Source organism: Chelonus insularis, unplaced genomic scaffold (genome assembly GCF_013357705.1).
Source record: "Chelonus insularis isolate UGA/USDA-ARS -01 unplaced genomic scaffold, ASM1335770v1 contig_24_pilon, whole genome shotgun sequence".
NCBI classification, from domain to species: Eukaryota; Metazoa; Arthropoda; class Insecta; order Hymenoptera; family Braconidae; genus Chelonus; species Chelonus insularis.
Window position 1 is genome coordinate 1,653,477 of NW_023276446.1, and position 25,632 is coordinate 1,679,108.

The window sequence follows — 25,632 nt, forward strand, 5'->3', positions numbered from 1 at the left end:
TGTCTATCAAGTTTATCACAAATAGCGATATTTATTTTATCATCAATCAATATGACGCTTGATCAAAACTGGCCAAATTTTGTCGCTCCAAATAATTGAATAATAATTAGATAATTATTTATTATTAATTCAAAATTGTAGCAGATAAAGAAAAGCAAAATTTCATAGTTAATTAAAAATTACAGAAAAAAATCAAAAACATAACCCTAAATAATTATCTACAATTATAAATTTAAATAAATAAAAATTTTTCGAGTCATTATTGTTAGTATTCTTCATAGCAAGATTGTTTAATTTTTTAAAGTGATTTAATAATTTGTAAAAATATAATATTCATCAGAACATTATTAATGATTGCCGGATGACTAGTCATATTATTTTTTATGAACAGGAAGAAAGTTGTATTGGATAAATGCGAAGATATAAAAAGTCAAAGTCAACAAATTATGAATGATGATAAATCATATGGATGAAAAGTGTGATTTAAAATGAAGTAAAGTAATGTGTTGGTGGTTACAATTGCCTCGATGTACCTGCAAATACGTATGATTAGTAATCCCAACGGCGTATCGAATGACGGACTACTTCTTCCAACCATGCATACTGACACCAAATCCTATATATTAAAATGTTTGTCGACAGAAACTTAAGTTTCAAAGCTATTATTTATTGCTAAGGATGTAATCATCAAAGAATGTTTACATTACGGATTTTTCAATGCCTTGTTTAGAACATAATAGGAAGAAGCATACCTAATTTAATGGTTGATTAAATTCGTTAGTCGTTGAATTTATGGATTGGAGTATTCAAAGACATGATTTATATTATAATTATTAATTTAAATATATTATAAACAATTAATCTCTACATAATATTATTTTTGTTTAACAATAATTACAATTACTTAAGGTAAGAATATTATTATTAATTCCAGTATCACCATAGCATTCAGAAGCTTAGATGAATTTTTTTTCTTTTCAGAATGGAACAATATTTTATGTTTCAACAAAAAATTCTCCAAATACCGCTTGGTTTTCTTGAAATTCTAACGTTTTTCAAGGTCTTATGAATTTTATTTTCGATATGAATTTGAATCGACAAGAAATTGTTCAATCCTTTAAGTCAAATTTACAGTTAGACACGCCCGTGAAGGCTTGCTACTTTGCCTGATTTATAATAGTTAACAAAGTAAAAAGATTCAATAAAAATAATTAGATTGGTTATTTACAATTTCGAGATTCAATTATCAATCAAGAAATTATTCTACATGTTTTTTAATATAAGATTATTTTTATTGTAAAATAATTAGAAAGAAAGAGATTCAGAGAGTTGCAAAAGTATCTTCTTCCCTCCAACATAATCTGAAGACGTGGTGGAAGGAAGACACGATGGACGGGCGTAGATATAAGAGCAAGTTCTCTCGGCTGAGCGTCTGTTTCACAGTACCACCTCTGTGGCATAGAGGTGTTTAACTTCTTCATTACAAAATTTTAAAACTAAAGGAGTTTTTTTTATTATTATCTCCAGTGAATGTTAGGATTTATTTAATAAGAATAACAATAACTAGGTGAGTGCAAAAAAAAATCTTCAATAAAAATGAAAGAATTTTTTATTTGATTCAACCAATAAATAGTAGGCATTAAAATAAATAAATGAGTTAGTGATTACAGTGTCTAATCAATTTTTCTATGGATACAAGTATATATTTAAGTGTTACTGTGAGAAAACCCGTATTTAATATCTCATAGTGATTATAATTATGAGAATCTCTTGCTAACATTATTTATTTCTATTCATTTCTCTCAACTACTAACTTCCTTTTATTATTATCATTTAAAAATTATTATAACAATTATCTTGAGTTCCTGTTATTAAAAGATAAACTTATCTAAACATCTTTACAGAAAGCTATGAAGACTGTGGCAGTATTATTGGTATTCTTTGTGAGCTATTTAGCTTTTGTAAATTCAGTACCAGCACCAAAACTAGTAGAATCATCAGTCAAAGTGGAGGATAAAGTTGCTGAAAGACAGGCATCATCTGGAACAGCAACAACTAGTAGTGACGATGACGATGACGACGACGATGATGATGATGATGTAGATGCTTTAGATCTTGTGGACGATGATGACGATGACGATGACGACGACGATGAACCTCAAGGTACAAAAGGTGAAGAAGATGATGACGATGACGACGACGATGATGATTATATTGAGCGATTCATTGATGACATTCTTGGAGGTAAATTGTTAAGACCGTTATATTTATATACGATTCTTTAGAATAACGGTACACGAAGCTTCGACTCGGTTAAATTAACATAATTCAAGCGTATGCCCTACTTAGTAAAATACCCTACATTTATTTAATTTAAATAAAATTATTGCATTAATTGATTTTAATATAAAAATATATTGTTCTAAGATATTAAAAGATATATTTATTATTAACAGGAGAAGATGATGACGATGATGATGATGAGACTAGTTCCGTTGTGGAACAAGTCCAACCAGCAAGTCCAGTTCAATCGCCTCAGGCACCAGTTCTTCCTGCGAGTGTTCAAGCTGACCTAAATTCAGTTGCTGATGAAGCTTCAGTAGGTGCTGAAAACTTATCAGATGGAGCTCAAGCGACATCAGACACTGCTGGTGAAACTTATGAAGAAGTCGAAGAGGATGTAGATGTTGTACCTCAAGGCCAAGCTGCTGGAGCAATTGAAGGTGGTGAAATTCAAGCACAACCAGCAATCATACAACAAACATCATCAAATGTCATACCAAGTGAAACTACAAGTGATGATGACGACGATGATGACGATGACGATGACGATGATCTTGCCATAGCCGACGTTGACGACGATGATGATGACGATGAAGACGATGAGGAAGATGAGGAAGATGATGATGACGATGATGATATTACTGATGGCATTGACATTGGAGCGCGAAGTGCACGTGAGTTCAAGGGCAAGACAAAAAAACACACTAGCAAGCAATCGCGTAAACATCAGTCGCGAATTTCAAGCCTCCAAAAGAAATCAAGTCTTATTAATATAGTTATGAAAAATTCGACAGGAATTTTATAAAAAGAAGTCAAGTAAACAATTAGTCGAGCTTACTGTTCAAAATGGAGCAATTACTGATGAATATTCCATGTTTTCATCATCTGAAAAATAAGGAGAAGATTCCCCCCGAGATACTCTATCATCTTCTTTATTAGAAAGACTATTAATGATTGCTAACAAAACTTGTTGTTGTTGAAAGCTTTTTTACTATATTTTCTTTTTATTGTGACTATTTATAATTGTTGTTAGTGAGTATTCGATCTAATTGTCTTGCTTTCGTTCTCATGTCTCGGGGCTCGTATAGCTTTTAATAACGTTATTTCTTCCTTCCGGGTAATGGAAAAAGGAAGTAGTATTAAAATACTAAGCTTTGGTAACGTCACGTTTTCCTCTTTTTTTTGCCTGCTAAATGACAAATGTAGATGTGTATTTTCATATTAATTTTTTATTTACTTTCTAGACCATTATTTATTTATTTATTTATTTAATTAATTAATAATATTATTTATACTGCTAATAATTATTGTTATGATTGTTTTAAATTAATGAAAAACAACTAACATTTGTTAAATTTTTCACAAAGCATGTGGAGGCCCGGGTGCGAGTGCGTGTGTGAGAAAATTTACTACAATCAAGAGTGAATTAATTAAAGAGAAAAAAAACTAGATAAATTATTGATAAAATAATTGAATTAAAAAAGTTATATTGTACAGAAAAATGTTTAATTCGGATTTTTGAAGTTATAAAAATACAAATGGCTGTAATTTGTACAAAACTGTGTTATTTTTCTTAGATGGTTCGTGTCCAGAACCTCGGTGTTACACTAAAGTCTAACGTGACGTGCTAAATGCTCAAGTGTTTTAATTTATCTTTCTTAAATAATAACAAGAAAACATATTTTTATCCAATGCAAAAGAACATTTTTTTTAGTAGAAAAATATCTTAACGTAATATAATCTACGTTTCGTCACGTCTTTCTTAGTACCTATTGTAGACTTCTTTCTAATAATATTAGTAGACAATTAAGGTGGACAGTAGACTGTAACAAAGAGAAATAACCTGGACAGAATCAAAACTTGACTCATTTTCATTCATCATTTTTCCTCTTATTGAATATGAAAGTTTAATGAACCAAAAAAACTAGAGTAAATAATTTCTCAGCTTTGGAAAGCAATAAAAAAAGCTAAAACTAACTTCAATGCATTTTGGTGCTTTGGGAGAAAGTAAATGATAAAGAGTTGGGTGGTAGGTAGGTCAATTGATCATTTCTTTTGCCAAAGTAGTGTAAATCATTGGTAAAAAATGGTGTCAATGACCCGGAGTAATTTAAAAGATGACCCTGACCCACTAAAAGAGATATATAAAGGGTCAGAGATTCCAACTTCTCTTTCCCCTCCCCTCTTCCTTCCAGGTATTTTCATGAATTCCTTAAAGTGAGATGCCAGAAAGTGGACTTGTTGATGACCCACATCACAAGACTCGTTTGGTTTAAGAAATTCTGAGCTCCGTTAGCATTATTGACTTGGTATAAGTAGGTTCTCATCATTTCCTCCTTCATTCTTTAATTCTACTCTCCATCTAGTACACCTTGCCACTGGCTTTCTGATTTGGAGAGCGAAAGGAGGTCGACGTTTGAACGTATGACCTCTCGAAAAATGCGAACAAGGCCGGGGATCAATAAATATTTTAAATCATCATTGATAACCATTCTTTCACAGGTGGCTTTGAACCTGAAACTACCAACGATGTTTCCGCTATTTATATAGCTAAGTACAATCAATTTGTTGACAATATTCTGGGAAGAATCAATAAGATACTTAAGAATAATTATGATCCTGTTATCGTCAAACTTACCAATCGTAATGCTGGATATAAAAATAACAAGAAGAAGAAGAGTAATAAGAAGAAAGGTAAAAAAGGACAATTGATTGAAGTATCTAAGGTTGATGACAAAATAAATGTAAGTACAAATAAATGTAATCAATTTTTATTCAAGATTATGATGAGCTTTTGATTGATTGTTTGGATCAATTTTTAGGAAGCTACTACTGTGGAATCACTGCTTAATGAGTCAGCAGTTGAAACTAATTCTTTGAAAAATGATTCTTTAGAACAGGAAATTGGTAGTAGCAGTAGCCGTGGATCAACAAGCAAAGATAAAAAGAAAACAAGTTTGACAAAGAATAAAACTAAATCAAAGCCTGTCAAAAAACAGACTATAAATAAAAATAAGGTATTCAATATGCATTTAAATGTCTCAAAACGTAAAGATAATAAAATTACGAATTTGTTTACAATAACTTCCTAATGGAAAGTTTATAAACGGAATAGTTGTAGGATAATGAATTAATTTTTGCCTTTTAGACAAAACAATCAAAACCAAAACAAAAATCACGAGCTAGAGCTACTTTATATGGTCTTGCATCACTGAAACGATCTGGGAATGTTTCGGTCAATATGATGTCTGATCATACAACAATAAGGACTAAATTTAATCTTGGACCACTTGTATTGAAAGTAGAGAAAGAATTTGGAAGAGCTTCTAAAAAAGAATTGCGAAGTGCAACAGCTACAACAGCTGAGATGTCAGGAAAATTAAGTCTTCGAGTTTTACCTGGAGGAGCTGCTACTTTACATGTTATTCGAGTTCTCCAACCAAGACAGGTAGAATTTACTGATAACACTTAGATCCAAGGAATTAATTTCCTAAGCAAAGTAAATAAACTGATAAAATATTATCTTTTTCAGGTACGTGTGGATAGTCCAGATGATCATGATAGCACGAGAGAATTTATTTGGAGAAAATCATCTGAGTTAGCTCACGTAGTATCCCAAAAACTTTCGATAGCAGCTAAATCAATGCTTAAATCACCACCAACAGCATAAGACTTAATCTCTTTTATTCAAATTAAATCCATTGCTCCATTTATTTATTTATTTATTTATCAACTTAATAGACGACCATCATAATTTATATAATGTTTAAGAAATTAATCAACTTTTACCTATGTAAATAGATATTTTTATTTATCTAATTAAAAGAAGGTAATAAAAATAAGTAATAAAAAAAATAGAAATTGTGTTGAGTTAATTTTTATTTTTGCATCATAATTTAGACTATGATGACCTTGTGAATGCACACATTTGAATGATTGATCATTAATATATACATCATTGTCATTGTGTATGTCTGCGATAAATAACGAACGTAAGATCAATGCAAGAGTAAAAGTTATAGCTACATATACTCCTCCATTTATAATATAACAGTATTTGTGCGTTTGTTCGGTCATCAGTATTCCCCCCTCTCATTTATTCAAGAGACACAACTTCGTCTAATCGACTTGAGTTTACTCAGCACTTTTCGTAAGTTTGCATGTGTCTACCATTCATTTTGAATAATTAATATAATATAACTGTTAAATAATATTTATATTTAGTATTAAATTCTGTTATTGACACTTTTCATTGATTATAGTGATTCAGATCGATCATCTTGTGCAATTATTTCATACTTGTTTATCCTTGATTCCAGTTTTTCAAGCTTTAAGTCTACATTCTTTATTAAATTATTGTTTACGAATCTAATTTTTTATTTTATTGTAAAAAAATAAATCTTCTCTTTTAATAATAACAGTAATTTAATTAAGAACGTAAATAAATATTTATACATACGAAATTTAATTTGTTTTTACAAAAAAACAGCTTCTTCATTAAATCAGCATGGTTGGGTTAATATCAAGATTGAAAACCAAGCAAATGGTTCATGATTGTTTGTCAATCGTTAAGAGAATGTCTACCCGAGCTCTTCGAGATCCAGAAGATAAAGTGAGAGAAGTAAGATTAAGTTATCTTGATGGAAAAGACAATGGAATAGCTGTGCTAAGTTTGAACAGACCTGAAGCAAAAAATGCTTTGAGTAAGAACATGGTAGCAGAATTGCTGAAAGCAGTCTCTATCATTCATCAGGATGAAAAAATTCGAGTACTTATTGTCCGTAGTTTAGTACCAAAAATATTTTGTGCTGGTGCCGATTTACGTGAACGTTTCCAAATGAGTGAAGATGATATTCGTCAGTATATTCTCTCTCTACGGAGTTTTATGAATGATCTTGAATTGGTACCTGCTCCAGTGATATCAGCGATTGATGGTGCAGCTTTAGGTGGAGGATTAGAGCTTGCGCTAGCAACTGATATCAGAACTGCTGTAAGTGAAGCGAAAATGGGTCTGGTGGAGACCAAATGGGCAATTATTCCAGGAGCTGGAGGTACTCAGAGACTACCAAGGGTCATTGGACCTGCGAAAGCAAAAGAATTGATTTATACTGCTAAAATTATTGATGCTAATGAAGCTAAAGAAATAGGATTGATAAACCAAGTCGTACCTCAAAATAAAATTGGAGATGCTGCTTATCAATCAGCTCTAGAAATTGCTCGTCAAATTCTTCCTAATGGTCCTATTGGTGTCAAGTAATTATTTAAACCATTTAAAATTAAAAAACAAAAGTTATTTAATCATTATATAATTTAATAAATATTTTTTGTTCACACAGGATGGCTAAAGTAGCTATCTCCAAAGGAATTGAGATGCCTATAGAGGGTGGATTTCAAATAGAAAAAAAATGCTATGAACAGCTACTTCATACTAAAGACCGCATTGAAGGATTAGCTGCTTTCTCTGCCAAACGCATTCCTATATATCAAGGAATTTAATTTTTTAAATGTGATCGGGGTTAACCCTTGTGTTCATACCCGGGTACTCGAGTGTCCACAGTGTTATATTTGCATAAAAAAAAATAATAATTTAATATTGAGCTCCCGGCTCAAAAGCAATTAAATCATGAATTTCAATTGTTTTTTTGTGTTCACTACCTGAAGTAAATTAAATTGTCATATTATTAACATTTTTACAGCATTTTAACACAAGGGTTAAACATCCTAAGAGTAACGTTAGTGGATATTATGTGATGATTTACAGTTTATTTAACAGTACCAAAAGTTAAAATATGATGATTTATTAATATATTCATTTTGATCTAATATATATATATATATATATATTTCAATATTCTAACATTTTTATGTTTTATATTTAATCTTGAATAAAATTGTATTTTTATATAAATTTAATTTATGAATGGAATGATAAAAAAGATACCGAATTTATAATAATATATTTTTTTGTTGAAAATGTAAAGCTCTTTGAAATATAAAAACTATTTTGTAATTTTATAAATACTGTACAGGTGATTCTCTGCTTCTTTTTTCATTACGAATCTCACAGCAAATTTTAACTTGTTTAATTGTATCTTCAGGACTATCAACACGATGACCAACAGTCAAATCACTTTCATATATTTCATAATCATTGCCTCCTTTTCGTGTTTTATCTCCAAAGAAGTGGATTTCGTCATACTCGTCAATGTGACGTAAACAGTAAGTTTTATCCCAACCAAATGGAAAAATATCAAAAGAAATTTGTCCACCAATACTGTAAGTCAAGGCTAAATCTGGGAATTTCTTTTTCAAAGCAAGGATGAATTTTTCTCGAATTTGATGTTCTTTGTCGTATTCATAAAACTGGATTCTCTCTTTTTGACTACAATTGCGTCCAACTGGTGAAACGTTTATCATGCCAGTACGAAATTCTATGAATGTTCCACGCTTAAAGGGGAGTTTTAATTCAGAAATGTACTTTAGACAGAAGTCGATTAGATCTTGAAGAGCATCTTCACCAATGAACTGTTGAATACTCTGAATAAATAAGTAAAACATGATTAAATATTTGTTCAAGAATTAATGTCTTCATGTGATATAAAATTCATTTACCTCTGAAGGTAATTGCTTTCCATTTTTGTAGGCAATAAGACCATTTTCAGCAAACACGTACTTATATTTCTTGAAAATATCATTACCTCCTAATTGCTCTTTTAATTTGTCGAGGTCTGAACCACCAACAACACCAATATCAAACTTTTCTTTCTTCGCAAGCTCAAATAAACTTTGTTCGATGCTTGTTTCAATTTTCTGTGAAAAAGGAATAAATATTTATTAGTCCTGTTAAATAAATTAGTAACTTTTCAAAACAAGTTCAGACTCATTTATAAAATTTTTTTTTTCAATCAAATATCAGGGAAAAATAAATGACTAGATATTATTCATAAATAAAAGCCGGATCTTCTGATGACTTTTATTTACATAATCCTTGTCAACTAAACTTATGCACATAAAGAATCAATTAAATAATTATATAATAATCAAATAATAAAGTTACCTGACGTGGCTTGGTCAAAGTCCCATCGACATCAAATAAGCAAATAATTTTTTGAGCCATTGTTGTTGATGACAACCTGTTTTAAAGATGTTCACTGAAACAATTTTTTCTCAAATCAGTCACGTGAAAGGCGGTGCTTATTGATTGTTGATACTTAGTATCAGAACATACATGTTAAAATTTGAATACCAAAAGCACATACGTCTTTTTGCCTTTTATTGGACTTTAGAAAAATAAATAATGATTTAGAAAGTAAAAAAATATGATGTTTTTATATAATAAATAATTAGTTCATTTAAACATAAAAAATTGATTTTATAACATCAAGAATAATAAACAAAAAAAATAATGTTTAATAATAATTTATAAAAATAATGAACAATTTGAATTTAAATATTGTTAATTAAGTCAAAATGATGCAAATAAATTTGTTAAAAAAAAATTAATAATCACCTAACGTGGCAAAATGATGCTAGGCGGTAATGAACGATATAAATTGTTAATAAGATGAATTACCTACTGAGTCTTGATAAACAGTGTGTACAATGTGTACACTCAGAAAATATATGTAATATATATATCTACACGATATGTGAGGCATTTTTAAAAAAAACAGTTAACTGATTTCGTACTTCGAAAGGTGTTGAAATCATTCCCATTCTTTTTTTCAATTAAATGCTGTACATATTTTTAAAATGTTATTAAAATGTACAATTTTTTTAACTATTTTAAATTCATTAATTAACGTAAATTTCGCTCAAGAGAATGATCAACAGAAGCGAAATGTCCTGTTATTATTGGGTAAATTGTTTTGAATTTTTTCCTGTAATTGAGTACAAAGGAATGTACTTTCAAATTAAAAAAAAAAATTATGTGTCATTATTAATACGTTAATTGTTGATAATAAAATTATTTTAGCTGATGATGGTGGTCTCCAAATGGGAGCATATAGAAATAAAATATGTCAGACACCTAATCTAGATAAATTAGCAAAGGAAGGGTTGATATTCAATAACGCCTACACGTCTGCTAGCAGCTGTTCGCCTAGGTGATGAATTCATTTGATGTATTTATTGATAGACTCTTTAAAGTCCATTCTAAATTTTTAATAACAAAAAATATCGTTTCAGTCGAGCTTCAATTTTAACAGGACTACCAAGCCATCAGAATGGAATGTATGGTCTTCATCATGGTGTTCATCATTTTCAATCGTTTGATAATGTTCTGAGTCTACCGACTATATTAAAAAAGAAGAATGTACTAACAGGTAATTTTTTTTTCAAGTCTCGTTTCTTGTTATTGATTAATATAATTACATTTGGTAGGAATCATTGGAAAGAAACATGTAGGACCAAGTCAAGTTTATTCTTTTGATTTTGCTAAAACTGAAGAAACAAATTCAATACTCCAAGTAGGAAGAAATGTAACAAAGATTAAATTACTGGTCAGAAAATTCCTATCAAAAGCTAAACAAAGTGACCGACCATTTTTCCTTTACGTTGCTTTCCATGATCCACATCGCTGTGGTCACACGAATCCACGTTATGGCAATTTTTGTGAGAAATTTGGCAATGGAGATGTTGGAATGGGAAGTATACCAGACTGGCAACCGATTTATTATCAATGGGACCAAGTAGTAGTACCTTATTATATTCAAGATACAGAAATGGCACGAAGAGATATTGCTGCTCAATATACAACTATTTCCAGACTTGATTGTGGTATTGGATTGGTTTTGAAAGAACTTGAAGATAGCGGGTTTAAAGACAATACTCTAGTTATTTATACCTCGGATAATGGAATACCATTTCCTAATGGAAGAACTAATCTCTATGATCCTGGCATGGTAGAACCTTTCATCCTTTCATCTCCATATCACAAAGAAAGAAGAAATCAAGTTACTTATAGCATGACATCATTATTAGATATTGTTCCGACAATTCTCGATTGGTACAATATTAGCCGTGATAATATCTATGAGAAGATTAAATTAACTGGAAAATCGTTATTACCTCTTCTAACTAAAGGTAAAATTTATAAAATTATATTTGATAAAAATGGGCCTGGGCGTACTTTGTGCCCCGACTACGAACTTCCCATTCATTTAACGGCAAGTTAATAATTTTTTCGGTACGATAATTTTTTTTAGAACCTGTCACTAAAGATGAAATTATATTTGCAAGTCAAACACATCATGAAGTTACAATGTACTATCCAATGCGTGTAGCCAGGACTAAAAGATATAAATTAATTCATAATTTAAATTATCGAATGCCCTTCCCAATTGACCAAGATTTCTATTTATCTCCAAGCTTTCAAGTAAATAATATACAACTGATTTATCTTTCTACACGCACGTTAATTATTATGGATATGATTGATGATAAATAATTTCTTTCAGGATCTTTTGAACAGAACTCGATTACAAATGCCTTTAAGATGGACTAAAACCTTGAACAATTACTACAATAGACCAGAATGGGAATTATTCGACTTGAAACTTGATCCAGAAGAGCTCAATAATATCGCTGATAAATCGTCTATGAAGAATGTGTTTGAAGAATTGAAGAAAAAATTATTTCAATGGCAAAAAGATACTGATGATCCATGGATTTGTGCTCCAAGTGGAGTTCTTGAGCCGATTAATGGAAATCGTAGCAACTTGGGGTGTATGTCAACTAGCTTTTAGAACACTTGACATCAAAAATGGTATAATGAAAAATACTCACACGGTTAAATATGTAATTATTCACTACTTCTCTTTTAAAGATGTATTTTTTGAGTCTTTTTCGTACTTCAAGTAGGCATCATTCAGTTGATGAAGATGAGTTGCTGATTTATTCATTACTTTCTCAGCAGCATTCAAATTCATTAGTATTTCTTTAATCTGTTGAAATAGAAAATAGAATATTAATATTTGAAATTGTGTCTAAATAATAGACCTTTTCATCAATTTACCTACCGATTGTTTGTAACCTTGATATCTATGATATTTACAAGTTTTGTGATATACATCTTTTATCTGTACAATAAAAACCATACATAAAATTAATGTGCCCACTAGCATTAAAGTATTTAAATGTTGTAAATTACGATACACTATCATGACATTGGTTATTTTAGTAATTTTTATGATACAATTATATTAAAGAAAAAATCAATAAATTACGTTATTTAATTTTCATACACTTCATAACACTTTAGCACTAATTATTAATACTTATATTAGCACTAAAATTGCCAATGAAAGTCATTTCAATGTACACATGAAATTATTTCTAAGAATTTATAATTTACTAATTGTATTTACTCTTAATACTGATTCTTAAATAATTTCTGAGTCATTTACTGTAATAGGAAATATTTATATAATGGTACAAAGTGATTATTTTATTCATACATTCACACACATGCACACGTCGCAGCCATTTTGTTGTTTACAATGCATAAAATATGACATTTGTATGCACTGTTGAAACACTGAAAGAGTGAAATTCGAAATTATATGGGAAATTTATTATTTCAAGTTATATTTAATTAATGAGTTTATTATGTTTTATTTTAAGTCTTCATTAATTAGAAATTATTTATTTCAAGTTGTGAACTAGCAATTCAAAAATAATTTGTGCGCATGCGTTAAAATAGTTTTCCTGTATAAAATTAACCATCACTGTAGATTGATTTTTATTGTAAATATAGATTAATTTTAATTGAAATTAAATTAATCATTGATAGACACATGAATTTGATGAATAATTTTCATTTAAATCCAAGAAATTAAAAATTTTTATGAACCACAAAATATGCAAATTTAAATATCCCGCTGTCTCTAGTGTCTTGTTCTTCTAATTCTAAACCATCAGCTGCTAGAACTGTCTTGTTGAGAATTATAAAATTTAATAAAAATAATTGTCAATTAATAATAATTATTTACTAAGCGGTTATTCAAATAAAAAATTAATGGCGTTGATATTTATACATTAATTATTACAATATTTATTGATTTGATTTGTACATCTGTAAAATTAATAAAAGAAGGTGCCAAGTTGGCAAGTTAAAAGTTGACAATAGTTCCGCTTGTTTGGCACGCTAATAATCAGCGGTAAAATAATTTTTAACAGCTTCTGTGTATGATTATTAGTTCAACGTAAAATATCGAGAGGTTAAACAATACCGGCAATATCTTAATGTTTTCTATCGTTCGTAATAGTTCTAGTAATTATAATAAAATGTTTTCGCTCACAAAATTAGTATTTTTGTTATGCTGTACAGTTAATATTGTTAGAATTAAAGCAGATATTCAACGAAAAACTGAAGCTGTTGATCAATTAGATGAAAATAATTGGGATCGAATGTTAACTGGAGAATGGATGGTAGAATTGTAAGTTGAATATGACTCATCAACACTAATAAATTGAAATAAATACTCCAAATCGTCCTTTGAATGATATTTCAAGTAAATGTGATAATATTTTTCAGCTTTGCACCTTGGTGCCCGGCATGTAAAGAGCTTGAGCCTACGTGGGCTCATCTAGGAGAAATGAAAGATAAATTAGGGATTAATGTAGGCAAGGTTGATGTTACTAATTCACCTGGATTAAGTGGTAGATTCATGGTGACTGCATTACCAACGATTTATCAGTAAATATTAAGATTTAAAAAGAATTATTTTCCATTAATTTACAATTTGTGGAATTGATCAGTTTATTATATACTTATATTTTAGTGTTAAAGATGGAATATTTCGACAGTACAAAAGTCCTAGGGACCCTCAAGCTCTTGTCGACTTTGTTAAATCTAAGACTTGGATGAAGGTTGAGCCAATTTCTAGCTGGAAGAGCCCAACTTCCACACAAATGTCAATTATAAGTCAATTCTTCAAAATGTCACAAGTTCTCAGGGTACTATTACGAATTCATTCCAGAGATATCATTTATAACTAATTTGTTTTAAAGATAATTTTTACATTCTTCTTACGATGATATTATTTCAGGCCATTCATAATCAGTTGATGGAAGATTTCGGCTTACCTACTTGGGGAAGTTATCTAATCTTTGCTGTCGCAACAATTCTTATTGGAGCTCTTTTAGGATTGGTATATTTTTATTTATTCATAACTTGTAAATCAATTATACTGATAGTGATTTATGTTTATTTAAATTTATTTTATATTTTATTAGGTGATTGTATGTATTGTTGATTTCGTGTATCCTCCTAAACCCGCTCGATCACCAAAGAAGCAAAAAGAAAAAGATTCCAATGAATCTGCTGATAAAAAATCATCAGATGATGAAGAAGAAGAAATAATTAATAGTATCAATGATGATCTAGAAGACGAAGAAGAAGTAACTGATTCAGAAAAATATCAGGATAATAAAAAAAGTACATCAGCTGCAAACAGTCCAAATGCACGCAAACGTAAAACTCGCAAGGCTGATTAATATCAATTAATAAATTCTTCTTTTTTTAATGATAATTATAAACAATTACTGCAAAACTTCTATAAAATTGTGGTTGTGTGAATTTAGATACACTACGAAAATTAACCGTTTTAATGAACTGATAATATTTACTCTTAACTTGACTGAACAATTAACAAAAATGATAAAATATTTTATAATGATATCAAATAATTAATAATTTAATGTAGCATTTTATTTAATTAAGGAGTTTCTGCGTGTAATATTTTTAAAAAAGTTTTGCTACAGCTATTTTTTTTATTTTAATTTATGTAATCAAATCAATTTTACCAACTTTAATCTTTTTATATTAATATTGTAAAACTTGGTTTCATCGAATGAAATATCTGCTGTATTAATTAATTGTAATACGACAGCGCTAATAATATTCCACAATTCATTGTTATTAATATAAGAAGTCAAATGAATTTGTATAAAATATCGATAGTTTTCGATTTCAATAATTGATATTTTAATAGACTTAATAAATTCCAATTCATTTAAATATAATAGTTTCTTAGGTTGTTTTTATTATAAATAACTAACAATTAATAATTATTTACTGTGTATATTTCAATTTATTACAATTCATTAGATGTAAACTGCCAAAAAAATTGACAGAGTTTTCAACAAGGCTATTTTTGCATTATACAATATATTTTTTATTGATCAATCAATTAATAGACAATGATAATAATTATAATAGCAATAAAGAGATCAAAAATTCATTGTTTTAATTAAATATTAAAGTAATAACTTATTGAAATTATTTATCGATTAACTAAAATTTGATATACATCATGTGTCTATAAGAATATCTAATTAAACTGATATAGTAAATTAAAATTAATCATCCTTCAATTATGCCTTTTATTTATTCTTATTTTCATTCAAATGAATTTATCACGCAAACTTGATTATTTACACATCTACGTATGTGCATTTTTTTTTAAAAGCATCGTGAATTCTTTTCATGTAACGAAAAATTCGCAACAGTTATTATACGTTTCTCTATACAATTATTTCATTATAATAATTACTCTTATTCAATTATTTAATTATTATTACAGTTTTGTATCATTATTTAAAACAGAAGTCGATAGCGTTTAATGTCACAAACTTCAATTACAATCATGCCATTTACAATGTTTATTAATAAAAGTAAAAATAAATGCAGCAGATAATAAATATTCTGGCATTTAATATTATTTTTCATATAAAATTTTTTTTTAATAATTTATTCAAATGTTATCAAAATTAGGACGTGTGATATGCCAAAAGCTATAATTTAATTAAAAAATTGCTTTTTTTCCATTTTTGAAATGTTATTATTCAATGTTTATACTCAATTATCAAATTATTTTTATCCAAATAGTTGGACTCTTTTTTTTAACATTATTGTTGTTTTTATTGGCAAAGTAAAAAATGTATGAATGAGTTGGTTTTAAAATTTTTTTGTTTCTTATTATTTTCAATCATTAAAATTTTATATGATAATGGCAGTCTATGCTTATCAATTAATTTTTTTATATCATTATTTTATTCTATCAATTTTGTGCATGTATATACACACATACATGTGCGCATGTGTACATAATCTGATAATAATTAATTAAATAATTCATTTATTTTCATAATTAATTTTTATCAGTTTGTATAAAATTACTTCGACATACAACTATACGTAATTTAAAATCTTGACTAAATTAACATTTACACCTTAGTTTTGAATGATAAAATAATTCTTTTGAATAAAACGGCTATAATTTTATAAGATAGATGATTCAATGAGGCTTTTCATTGTAAACTTATGTAAAAAAAACAATTATTACAATGAAATATGATACATACAATTCAGTTGATTTCTTTATTTATTTATGATGTTTTTAATTTAGTTTAATGAATATAATGATTTCTCAGTATTAATATTGCTCTTTCATTAAAAATATTAATAAAGTAATATAGGAAATAAAATGTTCAGATTTATATGTATTTTTATCCTTTTCATCCTTCAATATCGTTTCAAAGCCTTCTTATCGATTCGATTTATTGATATTACAATGGTAAATTTATAAACGTAAAATTTGGTATTAAATATTTATATAGATCATTAAAATTCTTTGAATAATCTTAATTCTAGTTAAAGTTAATTCAATAATAAATTCATAATGAATAATAAAAAGTAAAAAAACAATTAAATATTATTACACTGGTGGCAATTGTAAATAGATAATAATAAATGTTGAATAAAATGCACTGGCTTATTATGTAAAAAACAATAAAATTATTTCAAGTGAACAGGAAAAATTATTTATCTGGCAGTGAATGTGATTTGTGATCTAAATAACTTTTCATTTCAATTCAATGGTATAAAAAAATGGATAAAGCAAATAGATTATCTAGATTTTAAATATCAAAGTAAGATAACGATATTGGAATATCAGAAAAAAGGTGGCCCAAACACTCAAAAAATCTTAATGAAAAATTATATGCACATATATATAAATCTGAATATAAATTCCATATTGAATTTAAATTTAAATCATTACTAAAATTAAAAATTGTTTTTTACTATTGTTATAATTGTTTGTTTCATCACTAAATGAATGTTTTTACATACGACTACTGTTTTAATCGCCACTAATTCTTATTCCTTATTCAGTTCCTATGCACGATAAAATAAACATTTTTATCTTTTTTCTGATGGTTTATAAATGTCTTATAACTATATAAACCACAATAAATGTCTAAAATTTATATCACAAGATATTCTCTATATTGTTTTTTTCTAAACTAAAATCTCTAAAGTTTTTTACGATCAACAATTTCTCACTTGCCCATCGTCCTCTACACAGTGCACATCTTCTATCCAATATACATTTCAGGTTGATAATAGTTTTTTAGTCATATTAATACTGACTTTTTTCTTATAGTTTATGTGATTATTATAAATCATGATTGTATGAATTTTAACGATATATTTCACACTATAATATTTTCATTTATCAGAGTGGCACTTTATAAAAATTTTTTTTTTTTAAATATAGAAGATAACAAAAAAAAATGTAATTCAATGGGCTGTAGAAATTTAGATCATAAATAAGACTTTCGATATGAAAATTACCGAAAATTTTAGTACATAAATCTATTTTCTAACGGCACTTATATGATTACTGTACAAAAGATCCTTTTTTGTTCGATGTAACACAACAGTTTTACACAGTCTTACATATTATAAGGACATAAAAACTATCAGAAACCTTAAAAGATAGCTAAACAACTATAAAAGCCATGTTTAAATAATTAAAATTTCTATAATTGAGTCAAATATTAATATTACTCAATTTTATATATTCTTATCTAATAAAAAATATCACTTTGTTGACTTTATTGTAATAATCAGAATTGTCATAAACAGTAAACTATGATTAAAAATGAGTTAATTCTGATACTCTTACTCAAAAAAAATTCTTTTATGGTTTCTGATTGTTACATTGATTAATAGTTTGTAATGTGATTATAATTATTGTACCCCATGTCCTATAAACTTACCGCCAAGGATCAACTAAAGTAATTTCTTTGCTAACAACATATCTACTTGACCCACTAGATGATCCATGTGAACTATGGCTATCGTGCGATGATTCATGAGAGCCATTGTGAGAATGGAGTTGATGTTTGTGCACTGAGGCAGCCGTAAGTGGTTGATGATTAGATTGCGTTAATGAGGAATGATGAGTGGTCGCTAATGAGTGACTCACAGGTATAGAATGACTTAGGGAAGGTACTGGATATTTTGGTTTAAGTTTCGTACGAGGTTGGGTGGTTTCATGCTCGCGTAATTTATCCAAAACTCCAGTTATTCCGAGTATATTTACTTTACTTGAACTCCGACTGCTTGGTGTAGCAACAATAGCAGCTGTAGGCTGAACTGAATGACTTGAAACAACTTCACTTTTGTCATCAGGAGGTTTAGGAAGTCTTCTTCTTAGCCAAGCATGTCTGAGTGCTTTACTAGGCGTCATTCTTTGCTCTGGATCCCATTGAAGACACTTGGTGATAAAATCAAGGAACAACCGATCCTCACATCCTTTAAGTGCATCTTTTAAATCTTTAGAGCCTGGAGTTCCTCGAAATTTACCACGTCGAGACTCTCCACCGTGTAACAATATTGTTCCATTGACTGTCGTCATTGCTTTACAATATCTAGGATATCCTTTAGAACTAAAAAATTGTCTTGTACGTTTAGCGTTATCTAAAAGCCTTCTTGGAGGTAATCCTAAAAGTTCAATAATACACGCTAATTGGTCTCCTTCATCTTCACCTGGTAATAATGGATAACCAGTTAATAATTCTGCCAAAATACATCCTAAACTCCACATGTCTATTGGCATTCCATATTTAGCTCCAAGAATTACTTCAGGTGCTCGATAAAAACGACTTTGAATATATGTATACACTCGTTGATCTTCATAACAACTTGAACCAAAATCAATCACCTATTTAAACAATTTAAATATTTTATTAATGTATAAAAAACAATTTATTATATGAATATAAACATTACCTTAATTCCACTGCGGCCTTGTTGCTTCAATAATACATTCTCCGGCTTCATATCGCAATGAATAATTTTATTTTTATACAGAGCATCCAAACACTGTAATAGTGAATGGGAAAATTTCCTCACTAATTGTAAGCTAAATCCTTGAAATTTATTCTTTTTAATCAATTCATAAAGATTGATACTAAGAAGTTCAAACGTGATACACATATGATTTCTAAAAGTGAACGAATCAAACATATGAATAATGTTCATAGTATTGTCTTTATCTTGTTTCCTTAAATTAGCAAGAATACGAATTTCTTCCTGAGCTTGACGATGAAATCTCCTTTCATTTCTCACCATTTTTAAAGCAACGTGTTCATGATTTTTATGATCATAAGCTTTAACAACTTGACCAAATGATCCTTTTCCAATTATTTTCAACACTTCATATCTATAAGCCACATGATCATGTGGTGTGTGAATATATGAACCTTGATCATTGTCATAATTATGATTATTAGGTAAACCTAGAATTGCTGGACGTTTTTTGGCATTGGCGCCGATGAAATAAATTTGTGGATAAGAATAGATCTCATGTTGCTCATATTGAGTTAATTTGTTCATATAAAGTTTCATTACAATTTCTGGAGTAACAGCCATCTTCGGAATGACCTTATTAGAATTACTTTCAGCTCGTCCATTTTTAACTAATGGACTGCTTGTTTGACTATTAGATTGAGAATGAGCATTAATGTTAGAATTATTACTGTTGTGACTTGTATGAGAACTGAGACTTAAATTAAGACTTTCTGAATTACTGGTTAAATTTTGAAGACTGTTATTTGTGCTTGATCCTAAACTAGGAAGATGAGTACTACCACTGTGGCTGGAATGAGTCAAGTGGCTCGGTGGTGACTCTCCTTGTTTCGTAGCATAATTTCCTGATTTTAAAGGTGGTAAATGATTATTTTCATTTGTTGCTATATAAGTTTGTGAAGAAATAGCGTTCATAGTCACGAACGGGCTTGGTAATGACAAGGGCATTTCGATTGTCCTAGCTGATAACGTTAAGCTAGACATTTGTACTTCCACAATGGATATTAATAAATTAGTCTTCTTATGAAGGCTCAGTCATTGAAGGATTATTATTCTCTTTTCCTTATTTCCATCTTTTTAATTGTTCTTTTGAAAATAAAGTGACTAAGAAACCCAATACCTTAATTGCTTACCAATGCCTTAATTTAATGTTTTTATTCAACATGATTGTACGCTTAGAAATTCTATTTTGTATGAGATCAAATAAAGGTAATTTTTGTTTTATATGAATCAATTTTTAACACTATTTACTGTAGGAAAACTTTTTTGAGTAAATGCAAAAGACTAGACAAAATAATCACTTGATAAATGAAATTCACAAGACACATGTATGAAAATCAATTTTCATCCTGTTTTCTCACTGAAATCCTTGTATTAACAATGATGAATTGATTCGGTCATTCGATTTACTACTATCCAACTTATTTTTTTTTTATCCTCTGTATTTTCTTCTCTCTCAAACGTCGTTTCGCACATCTAATTTTATAGTCTATCGTACACGAGGATAAACACATTATGAGCTATCTAGCTCAGAGGTTGTTGGCACTCAGCCGTAAGAGTTTGATAACTTATTTGTTTCATTCGAATCTTTGTTTCTATTTTCGATTTTTCCCGAAATAAATTTTTTCTTTTATTTCTCTAAACTAGTGAGAATTTTATTACTATTATTCTTCTCTCTCTCTCTCACTAGTTATTGTCCTTTATATAATCATTATGATTCACGGTGATGGTAGCCATTTTTTTATTTTAAAAATTTTTTTTGTCATTTTTATCTTTTTAAAAATTCGCTTTCCTTCATTAATGTTTAGCATTATTTAATTCACAATTAAACACAAAGAATCTCCCTCACTTTTAAGCATAAATCTTGACTTTTTCAATTACACACATTTCTTGCTTTATTAAAAATTCTTCTCTGTAAAATAAAAATGATTCATTTTAATATAGTGATTCATTTAAATATTATTTTAATGACTTTACCTTGTATATGATAAGAAATCGTTCATGCACTTTGCAAGTCATCAATAAATACATAAGTTATTCAATATTAATTGTTATAAATTGTTTATTGCTTGTTATATGGCGTAAAAATAGATTAAATTACGACAATTACTTTTGTTTATCACTAAAAATCCTTTGATTGACAATGCTGTATGTGCACATGTGTATCAAAGCAATGTTTTTCTGTAAAAAAAAATTTTTCAATCATTTTTTTTTTCAACTTTTAATATCAATAAATATGTGTATATATATACAGATTTATATGCTTATACATAATAATTATATATACACATAAATGTACAGCACATTTTGATTTGAGACAATAAATAATACTACTGTGAATACATAAAGAAATTTTTTTGTTCATCAACTACGTCGACAACAGTACAATGATCGAACGCGCAGTAATCTTGCGCCCCATTTTTCAAGGGATTGTTAGTCAACTTGTTACACTAAATTTTCATCTTTATTTACTTGAAAACTCACATAAAATGTATAATAATAATATGAAAATAATGCAGTTATGATTTTTATATAAAAATCATGATTAATTACCAATGACTTAAGGTTAGAGTTATTTTTTTTTATTTCTTGAGTGTTTCTCGTCTAACTGTATACATCTGAGTGACACAGGTGACGCTCAACAGTCTCCTTATGCTTCATCCCTCGGGTTAGTAGCTTATAATTTCAACAATGATTCAACAATCCTATGAGGTTTCATTTTATAATAATAAATTTATTATTCTAAATTGGTCCACTCTTTAGATTTTAAACGAATTTTCATAGATAATTGTCGAAATATTTAATTTAATGCCTCACATTGACTCCACACCCACGCACCATCACGCGTATTTTGCTGGATTCGAACACTTACTATAAAAGATTGGAGAATCAAACACGGTAATACATACTAACACAATGACCAGTCAGATATATATCACGTCTGCCTGTGAATACGCGTGTATACCTAGATAGACATCCCCAAAGAGTTGTTGACATTTTTACTCTTTTTTCTTATAAACTACTACATACTCTAGGATATTCCGAAAACAGAAATAAAATGAAAATCTCTACTAAAACATATTTAACCTCTAAATTTTGTCTTACTACTTATATTATTTATTCATAAATTGTATGAATAATTAATTTAAACCATCTAAACGATCTGAATAAATTTTTTAGCTGAAAAATAAAGCAAGTGAGTAAAAAATACCGACCTGACTAAAATATCCTTTTCCAAACCCTTTTTTTCGACTGAGTTAACCTTTTCAGTTTCTATGAAGCTTCTATGAGGACGCTACTTGACTATTCCTCTAACCTATATTTAAATTTGGTAAAAAAGGTTAGAATTATTGTTTATTTTTTTTTCATAATAAAGCTTATAAATTTTGATAATATCCATTGAAATTACATACAAGAAGTTTTTTTAAAGGTCTAAATTATTCGGTCATACGTGTATGTTATGTGATTTATTTACGTACAGCAAAAAAAAATTTGTTTCGGTTTCGATCATGCGTAGTCTTACTTCATTGCTATGTTATCGATTGAATTCTCACTGACAACTTAGTCAGCGAGTTACAAATGTTATATTTTGCTATTGAAAAAATAATAAGTTTATATGATATGTTGAGCAATTAACAATTAATTTTGAATAAAAAGCATTGCGGGAAAAGGATTTTTAATCATGCCGGAAACAGGGGTAAGATTTCATTTATGAGTTCATGAACATTGAGTTTAATAATAAAATAATAAAACTAACAAGTTTCTATTTATTTAATCAATAGGAAAATTCGTCTGATCTGGGAGAAATAGAAAATGTACGAGTTGTTGTTAGAGTACGGCCATTGAATGGGAAGGAGTTGGACGGTCATTGCAAAAAAATAGTTAAAGTTGATCGATTAAATGCTGAGATAACAGTGGAAAATCCAAATGCAGCCCATGGAGAACCACCTAAAGTATTTTCTTTTGATGCTGCATTTGATACAGACTCAACACAAGTTGATATTTATAATGAAACAGCTCGACCAATTGTTGAAAAAGTACTCCAGGGATACAATGGAACTATATTTGCTTATGGTCAAACGGGAACTGGAAAGACTTTCACAATGTCAGGTGCTAAAACATCACCTCAATTACGTGGAATTATACCCAATACTTTTGCACAAATATTTGGGCATATCGCTAAAGCTGATGAACATCAGAAATTCCTAGTCAGAGCGACATACTTGGAAATTTATAATGAAGAAATACGGGATTTACTTGGGAAAGATCAAAATACCAGGTTAGAAGTCAAGGAAAGACCTGATATTGGAGTATTTGTGAAAGATTTAAGTGGATATGTCGTTAATAATGCTGATGACTTAGATAGAATAATGACTCTTGGAAATAAAAATCGTAAGTACTTGAAAGAAAATTAGTAGTCCATTTTGGTGACTATAAAAAATATATTTTTTCAACTGCTGATATTAATTGATTTATAGGTGTTGTTGGAGCAACTGCAATGAATGTTTCTAGTTCTAGATCTCATGCCATTTTCACAATAACAGTGGAATCTAGTCAACTTGGAGAAGATGGTGAACAACACGTTAAAATGGGCAAATTACATTTAGTTGATTTGGCTGTAAGTTGGTTTTGAATATTATTTATTTTTGGTAAATGAAGTGAATTGAATTAAAAGATATTTTATATTTCTAAAGGGATCAGAAAGGCAGAGCAAAACAAAAGCGACTGGTATAAGACTACGAGAGGCAACGAAAATAAATTTATCACTCTCAACACTAGGAAATGTTATATCTGCTTTAGTTGACGGTCAAAGCTCTCATGTGCCTTATAGAAATTCGAAACTAACACGATTACTCCAAGATTCGTTAGGTGGTAATTCTAAGACTCTGATGGTGAGTTGAATAAAAATTAAATATTTCATTTAATAAAATAAATCTTCAGGTTTTATAATTATTGATTATTAATATTACTTTTAGTGTGCTAATATAAGTCCAGCTGACATCAATTATGATGAAACAATAAGCACTTTACGTTATGCTAATAGAGCTAAGAATATTAAAAATCGAGCGAGAATCAATGAAGATCCTAAAGACGCACTTCTTCGACAATTTCAAGATGAAATTGAACAACTTCGTAAACAATTGGAAGAAAATGAACAAGAACTGTCGGACTCCGAAGGTGATACTGCTGAAGAGTCAGATGGAAATGATGAGAACAATCATGAGAGCAAATCTCGACGTAAAAGTCAAATTTTAACAATGGAGGAGTTAGATGACAAAGACTTGGAGTTGACTGAAAAAATGGATAAAGCAGAAAGAGATGATAAAAGTCCAGATGATAAGCATTTCATTGAACTAAAGAAGACTCAGAACGAAAAAGAAGCATTACGAGAAAAAATGCAAAACTTACAGAATAAAATTCTCGTCGGTGGAGAAAATTTATTGGAAAAAGCTGAAGCTCAAGAACGGCTTTTAGCAGCAGCAGCAATGGAACTTGATCAGAGAAAAAAACGAGAGGAACAATTGAAGAAAGCACTTGAAGAGAAAGAAGCAGAGAGAATTGATATTGAGGAAAAATATTCATCACTGCAAGAAGAGGCAGCAGGAAAGACTAAAAAATTAGCTAAAGTGTATACAATGTTGATGTCAGCACGAGCAGAATTATCAGATCTCCAAGAAGAACATCAACGAGAAATGGAAGGACTTCTAGAAGGAGTACGAGGAATCGGAAGAGAATTACAATTACAGGAATTAATTTTAAATAGCTACATTCCAATTCAGTATCAGACTATGATTGAAAAATACGTCCATTGGAATGAAGACATTGGAGAATGGCAGTTAAAGTGTGTTGCATATACTGGAAACAATATGAGAAAAGCACAAACATCGTCGTCTATCGGTGCAATCAAAGATCAGCCGCAATTGGATTTATCACATTTATATCTTATTTATAATAACGAAACTGACAATGGCTTTATGCAGAAGAAAACAAAAAATCGCTCCGGAGTTCCTAGACCTACAACTGCTCATCGACGTACGCCCCATGCGTAAATTTAGTCGAAATGTTTTTTCATCTATTATGATAATGAAAATTAGGGCAAATAAGTAAAAAAAAAATTATCAACATAATAAAAAGATTTGATTAGACATTTAATATTTATTTATTATGTTTACTAAGCAGTATTAATT

At 29.1% G+C, this 25,632-nt stretch overlaps 7 protein-coding genes across 12 annotated transcripts; 5 read left to right on the forward strand and 2 right to left on the reverse strand.

The window, feature by feature from the left end:
* The first annotated feature begins 1,022 nt into the window (after positions 1-1,022).
* LOC118064739 (MATH and LRR domain-containing protein PFE0570w-like) lies at positions 1,023-6,023 on the forward strand. 2 transcript variants are annotated; one of them, XM_035079570.1, is made up of 8 exons: positions 1,023-1,060; positions 1,310-1,567; positions 1,905-2,244; positions 2,457-2,723; positions 4,786-5,027; positions 5,106-5,300; positions 5,432-5,731; positions 5,816-6,023. In XM_035079570.1, the coding sequence occupies exons 3-8, from the start codon at positions 1,911-1,913 to the stop codon at positions 5,951-5,953; spliced, it is 1,476 nt and encodes a 491-aa protein (XP_034935461.1). In that variant the 5' UTR covers positions 1,023-1,060; positions 1,310-1,567; positions 1,905-1,910; the 3' UTR covers positions 5,954-6,023. The 2 variants fall into 2 exon arrangements, with proteins under 2 accessions (XP_034935461.1, XP_034935460.1); XM_035079569.1 differs by having other exon boundaries at positions 1,024-1,060; positions 2,457-2,957.
* A 309-nt stretch (positions 6,024-6,332) lies between these two features.
* Positions 6,333-7,904, forward strand: LOC118064741 (methylglutaconyl-CoA hydratase, mitochondrial-like). Of its 2 annotated transcripts, none has more exons than XM_035079572.1 (3): positions 6,333-6,433; positions 6,773-7,536; positions 7,620-7,904. In XM_035079572.1, exons 2-3 carry the CDS (start codon positions 6,791-6,793, stop codon positions 7,777-7,779), a joined length of 906 nt encoding a protein of 301 aa, XP_034935463.1. In that variant the 5' UTR covers positions 6,333-6,433; positions 6,773-6,790; the 3' UTR covers positions 7,780-7,904. The 2 variants fall into 2 exon arrangements, with proteins under 2 accessions (XP_034935463.1, XP_034935464.1); XM_035079573.1 differs by lacking the exon at positions 6,333-6,433 and adding an exon at positions 6,435-6,567.
* A 306-nt stretch (positions 7,905-8,210) lies between these two features.
* Pmm2 (phosphomannomutase) lies at positions 8,211-12,621 on the reverse strand. 3 transcript variants are annotated; one of them, XM_035079575.1, is made up of 5 exons: positions 12,303-12,621; positions 12,070-12,227; positions 9,341-9,434; positions 8,896-9,093; positions 8,211-8,820 (listed from the first exon to the last, which is right to left on the reverse strand). In XM_035079575.1, the coding sequence occupies exons 3-5, from the start codon at positions 9,398-9,400 to the stop codon at positions 8,296-8,298; spliced, it is 783 nt and encodes a 260-aa protein (XP_034935466.1). In that variant the 5' UTR covers positions 9,401-9,434; positions 12,070-12,227; positions 12,303-12,621; the 3' UTR covers positions 8,211-8,295. The 3 variants fall into 3 exon arrangements, with proteins under 3 accessions (XP_034935466.1, XP_034935465.1, XP_034935467.1); XM_035079574.1 differs by lacking the exons at positions 12,070-12,227; positions 12,303-12,621 and adding an exon at positions 9,794-9,926; XM_035079576.1 differs by lacking the exons at positions 12,070-12,227; positions 12,303-12,621 and adding an exon at positions 9,512-9,569.
* On the forward strand, positions 9,923-12,076 carry Sgsh (N-sulfoglucosamine sulfohydrolase). The gene is made up of 6 exons (XM_035079571.1): positions 9,923-10,141; positions 10,259-10,388; positions 10,471-10,607; positions 10,666-11,367; positions 11,490-11,659; positions 11,742-12,076. The coding sequence occupies exons 1-6, from the start codon at positions 10,036-10,038 to the stop codon at positions 12,027-12,029; spliced, it is 1,533 nt and encodes a 510-aa protein (XP_034935462.1). The 5' UTR covers positions 9,923-10,035; the 3' UTR covers positions 12,030-12,076.
* Positions 12,622-13,182: 561 nt separating the features above from the next.
* Positions 13,183-15,052, forward strand: LOC118064660 (thioredoxin-related transmembrane protein 1). Its single transcript, XM_035079423.1, has 5 exons — positions 13,183-13,721; positions 13,820-13,981; positions 14,067-14,241; positions 14,334-14,435; positions 14,521-15,052. Exons 1-5 carry the CDS (start codon positions 13,528-13,530, stop codon positions 14,779-14,781), a joined length of 894 nt encoding a protein of 297 aa, XP_034935314.1. The 5' UTR covers positions 13,183-13,527; the 3' UTR covers positions 14,782-15,052.
* A 1,174-nt stretch (positions 15,053-16,226) lies between these two features.
* Positions 16,227-22,705, reverse strand: LOC118064733 (dual specificity tyrosine-phosphorylation-regulated kinase 2-like). Of its 2 annotated transcripts, none has more exons than XM_035079555.1 (4): positions 22,660-22,705; positions 21,422-21,625; positions 19,367-21,356; positions 16,227-19,298 (listed from the first exon to the last, which is right to left on the reverse strand). In XM_035079555.1, the coding sequence occupies exons 3-4, from the start codon at positions 20,426-20,428 to the stop codon at positions 18,348-18,350; spliced, it is 2,013 nt and encodes a 670-aa protein (XP_034935446.1). In that variant the 5' UTR covers positions 20,429-21,356; positions 21,422-21,625; positions 22,660-22,705; the 3' UTR covers positions 16,227-18,347. The 2 variants fall into 2 exon arrangements, with proteins under 2 accessions (XP_034935446.1, XP_034935445.1); XM_035079554.1 differs by lacking the exon at positions 22,660-22,705 and adding an exon at positions 21,998-22,379.
* Positions 22,706-22,816: 111 nt separating this feature from the next.
* Klp64D (kinesin-like protein 64D) lies at positions 22,817-25,590 on the forward strand. Its single transcript, XM_035079553.1, has 5 exons — positions 22,817-23,141; positions 23,227-23,836; positions 23,923-24,062; positions 24,139-24,336; positions 24,421-25,590. The coding sequence occupies exons 1-5, from the start codon at positions 23,127-23,129 to the stop codon at positions 25,492-25,494; spliced, it is 2,037 nt and encodes a 678-aa protein (XP_034935444.1). The 5' UTR covers positions 22,817-23,126; the 3' UTR covers positions 25,495-25,590.
* The last annotated feature ends 42 nt before the right edge of the window (positions 25,591-25,632 follow it).

Bases quoted from the DNA above. Each gene is read 5' to 3' on its own strand.
- LOC118064741 (XM_035079572.1), top strand. From the start codon at position 6,791: ATGGTTGGGTTAATATCAAGATTGAAAACCAAGCAAATGGTTCATGAT. The intron at 7,537-7,619 runs GTAATTATTTAA...TTGTTCACACAG, and splicing joins AATGGTCCTATTGGTGTCAA to GATGGCTAAAGTAGCTATCT.
- Sgsh (XM_035079571.1), top strand. From the start codon at position 10,036: ATGTTATTAAAATGTACAATTTTTTTAACTATTTTAAATTCATTAATT. The intron at 10,142-10,258 runs GTAAATTGTTTT...AAATTATTTTAG, and splicing joins AAATGTCCTGTTATTATTGG to CTGATGATGGTGGTCTCCAA. The intron at 10,608-10,665 runs GTAATTTTTTTT...TACATTTGGTAG, and splicing joins AAAGAAGAATGTACTAACAG to GAATCATTGGAAAGAAACAT.
- LOC118064739 (XM_035079569.1), top strand. From the start codon at position 1,911: ATGAAGACTGTGGCAGTATTATTGGTATTCTTTGTGAGCTATTTAGCT. The intron at 5,301-5,431 runs GTATTCAATATG...TTTGCCTTTTAG, and splicing joins AGACTATAAATAAAAATAAG to ACAAAACAATCAAAACCAAA. The intron at 5,732-5,815 runs GTAGAATTTACT...TATCTTTTTCAG, and splicing joins GAGTTCTCCAACCAAGACAG to GTACGTGTGGATAGTCCAGA.
- Pmm2 (XM_035079575.1), bottom strand. From the start codon at position 9,400: ATGGCTCAAAAAATTATTTGCTTATTTGATGTCGATGGGACTTTGACC. The intron at 9,094-9,340 runs GTAACTTTATTA...CCTTTTTCACAG, and splicing joins CTTTGACCAAGCCACGTCAG to AAAATTGAAACAAGCATCGA. The intron at 8,821-8,895 runs GTAAATGAATTT...TTATTTATTCAG, and splicing joins GAAAGCAATTACCTTCAGAG to AGTATTCAACAGTTCATTGG.
- Klp64D (XM_035079553.1), top strand. The intron at 23,837-23,922 runs GTAAGTACTTGA...ATTGATTTATAG, and splicing joins GACTCTTGGAAATAAAAATC to GTGTTGTTGGAGCAACTGCA. The intron at 24,337-24,420 runs GTGAGTTGAATA...TATTACTTTTAG, and splicing joins GTAATTCTAAGACTCTGATG to TGTGCTAATATAAGTCCAGC.
- LOC118064660 (XM_035079423.1), top strand. From the start codon at position 13,528: ATGTTTTCTATCGTTCGTAATAGTTCTAGTAATTATAATAAAATGTTT. The intron at 13,722-13,819 runs GTAAGTTGAATA...AATATTTTTCAG, and splicing joins GGAGAATGGATGGTAGAATT to CTTTGCACCTTGGTGCCCGG. The intron at 14,436-14,520 runs GTATATTTTTAT...ATATTTTATTAG, and splicing joins TTGGAGCTCTTTTAGGATTG to GTGATTGTATGTATTGTTGA.
- LOC118064733 (XM_035079555.1), bottom strand. From the start codon at position 20,428: ATGTCTAGCTTAACGTTATCAGCTAGGACAATCGAAATGCCCTTGTCA. The intron at 19,299-19,366 runs GTAATGTTTATA...TTGTTTAAATAG, and splicing joins AAGGCCGCAGTGGAATTAAG to GTGATTGATTTTGGTTCAAG.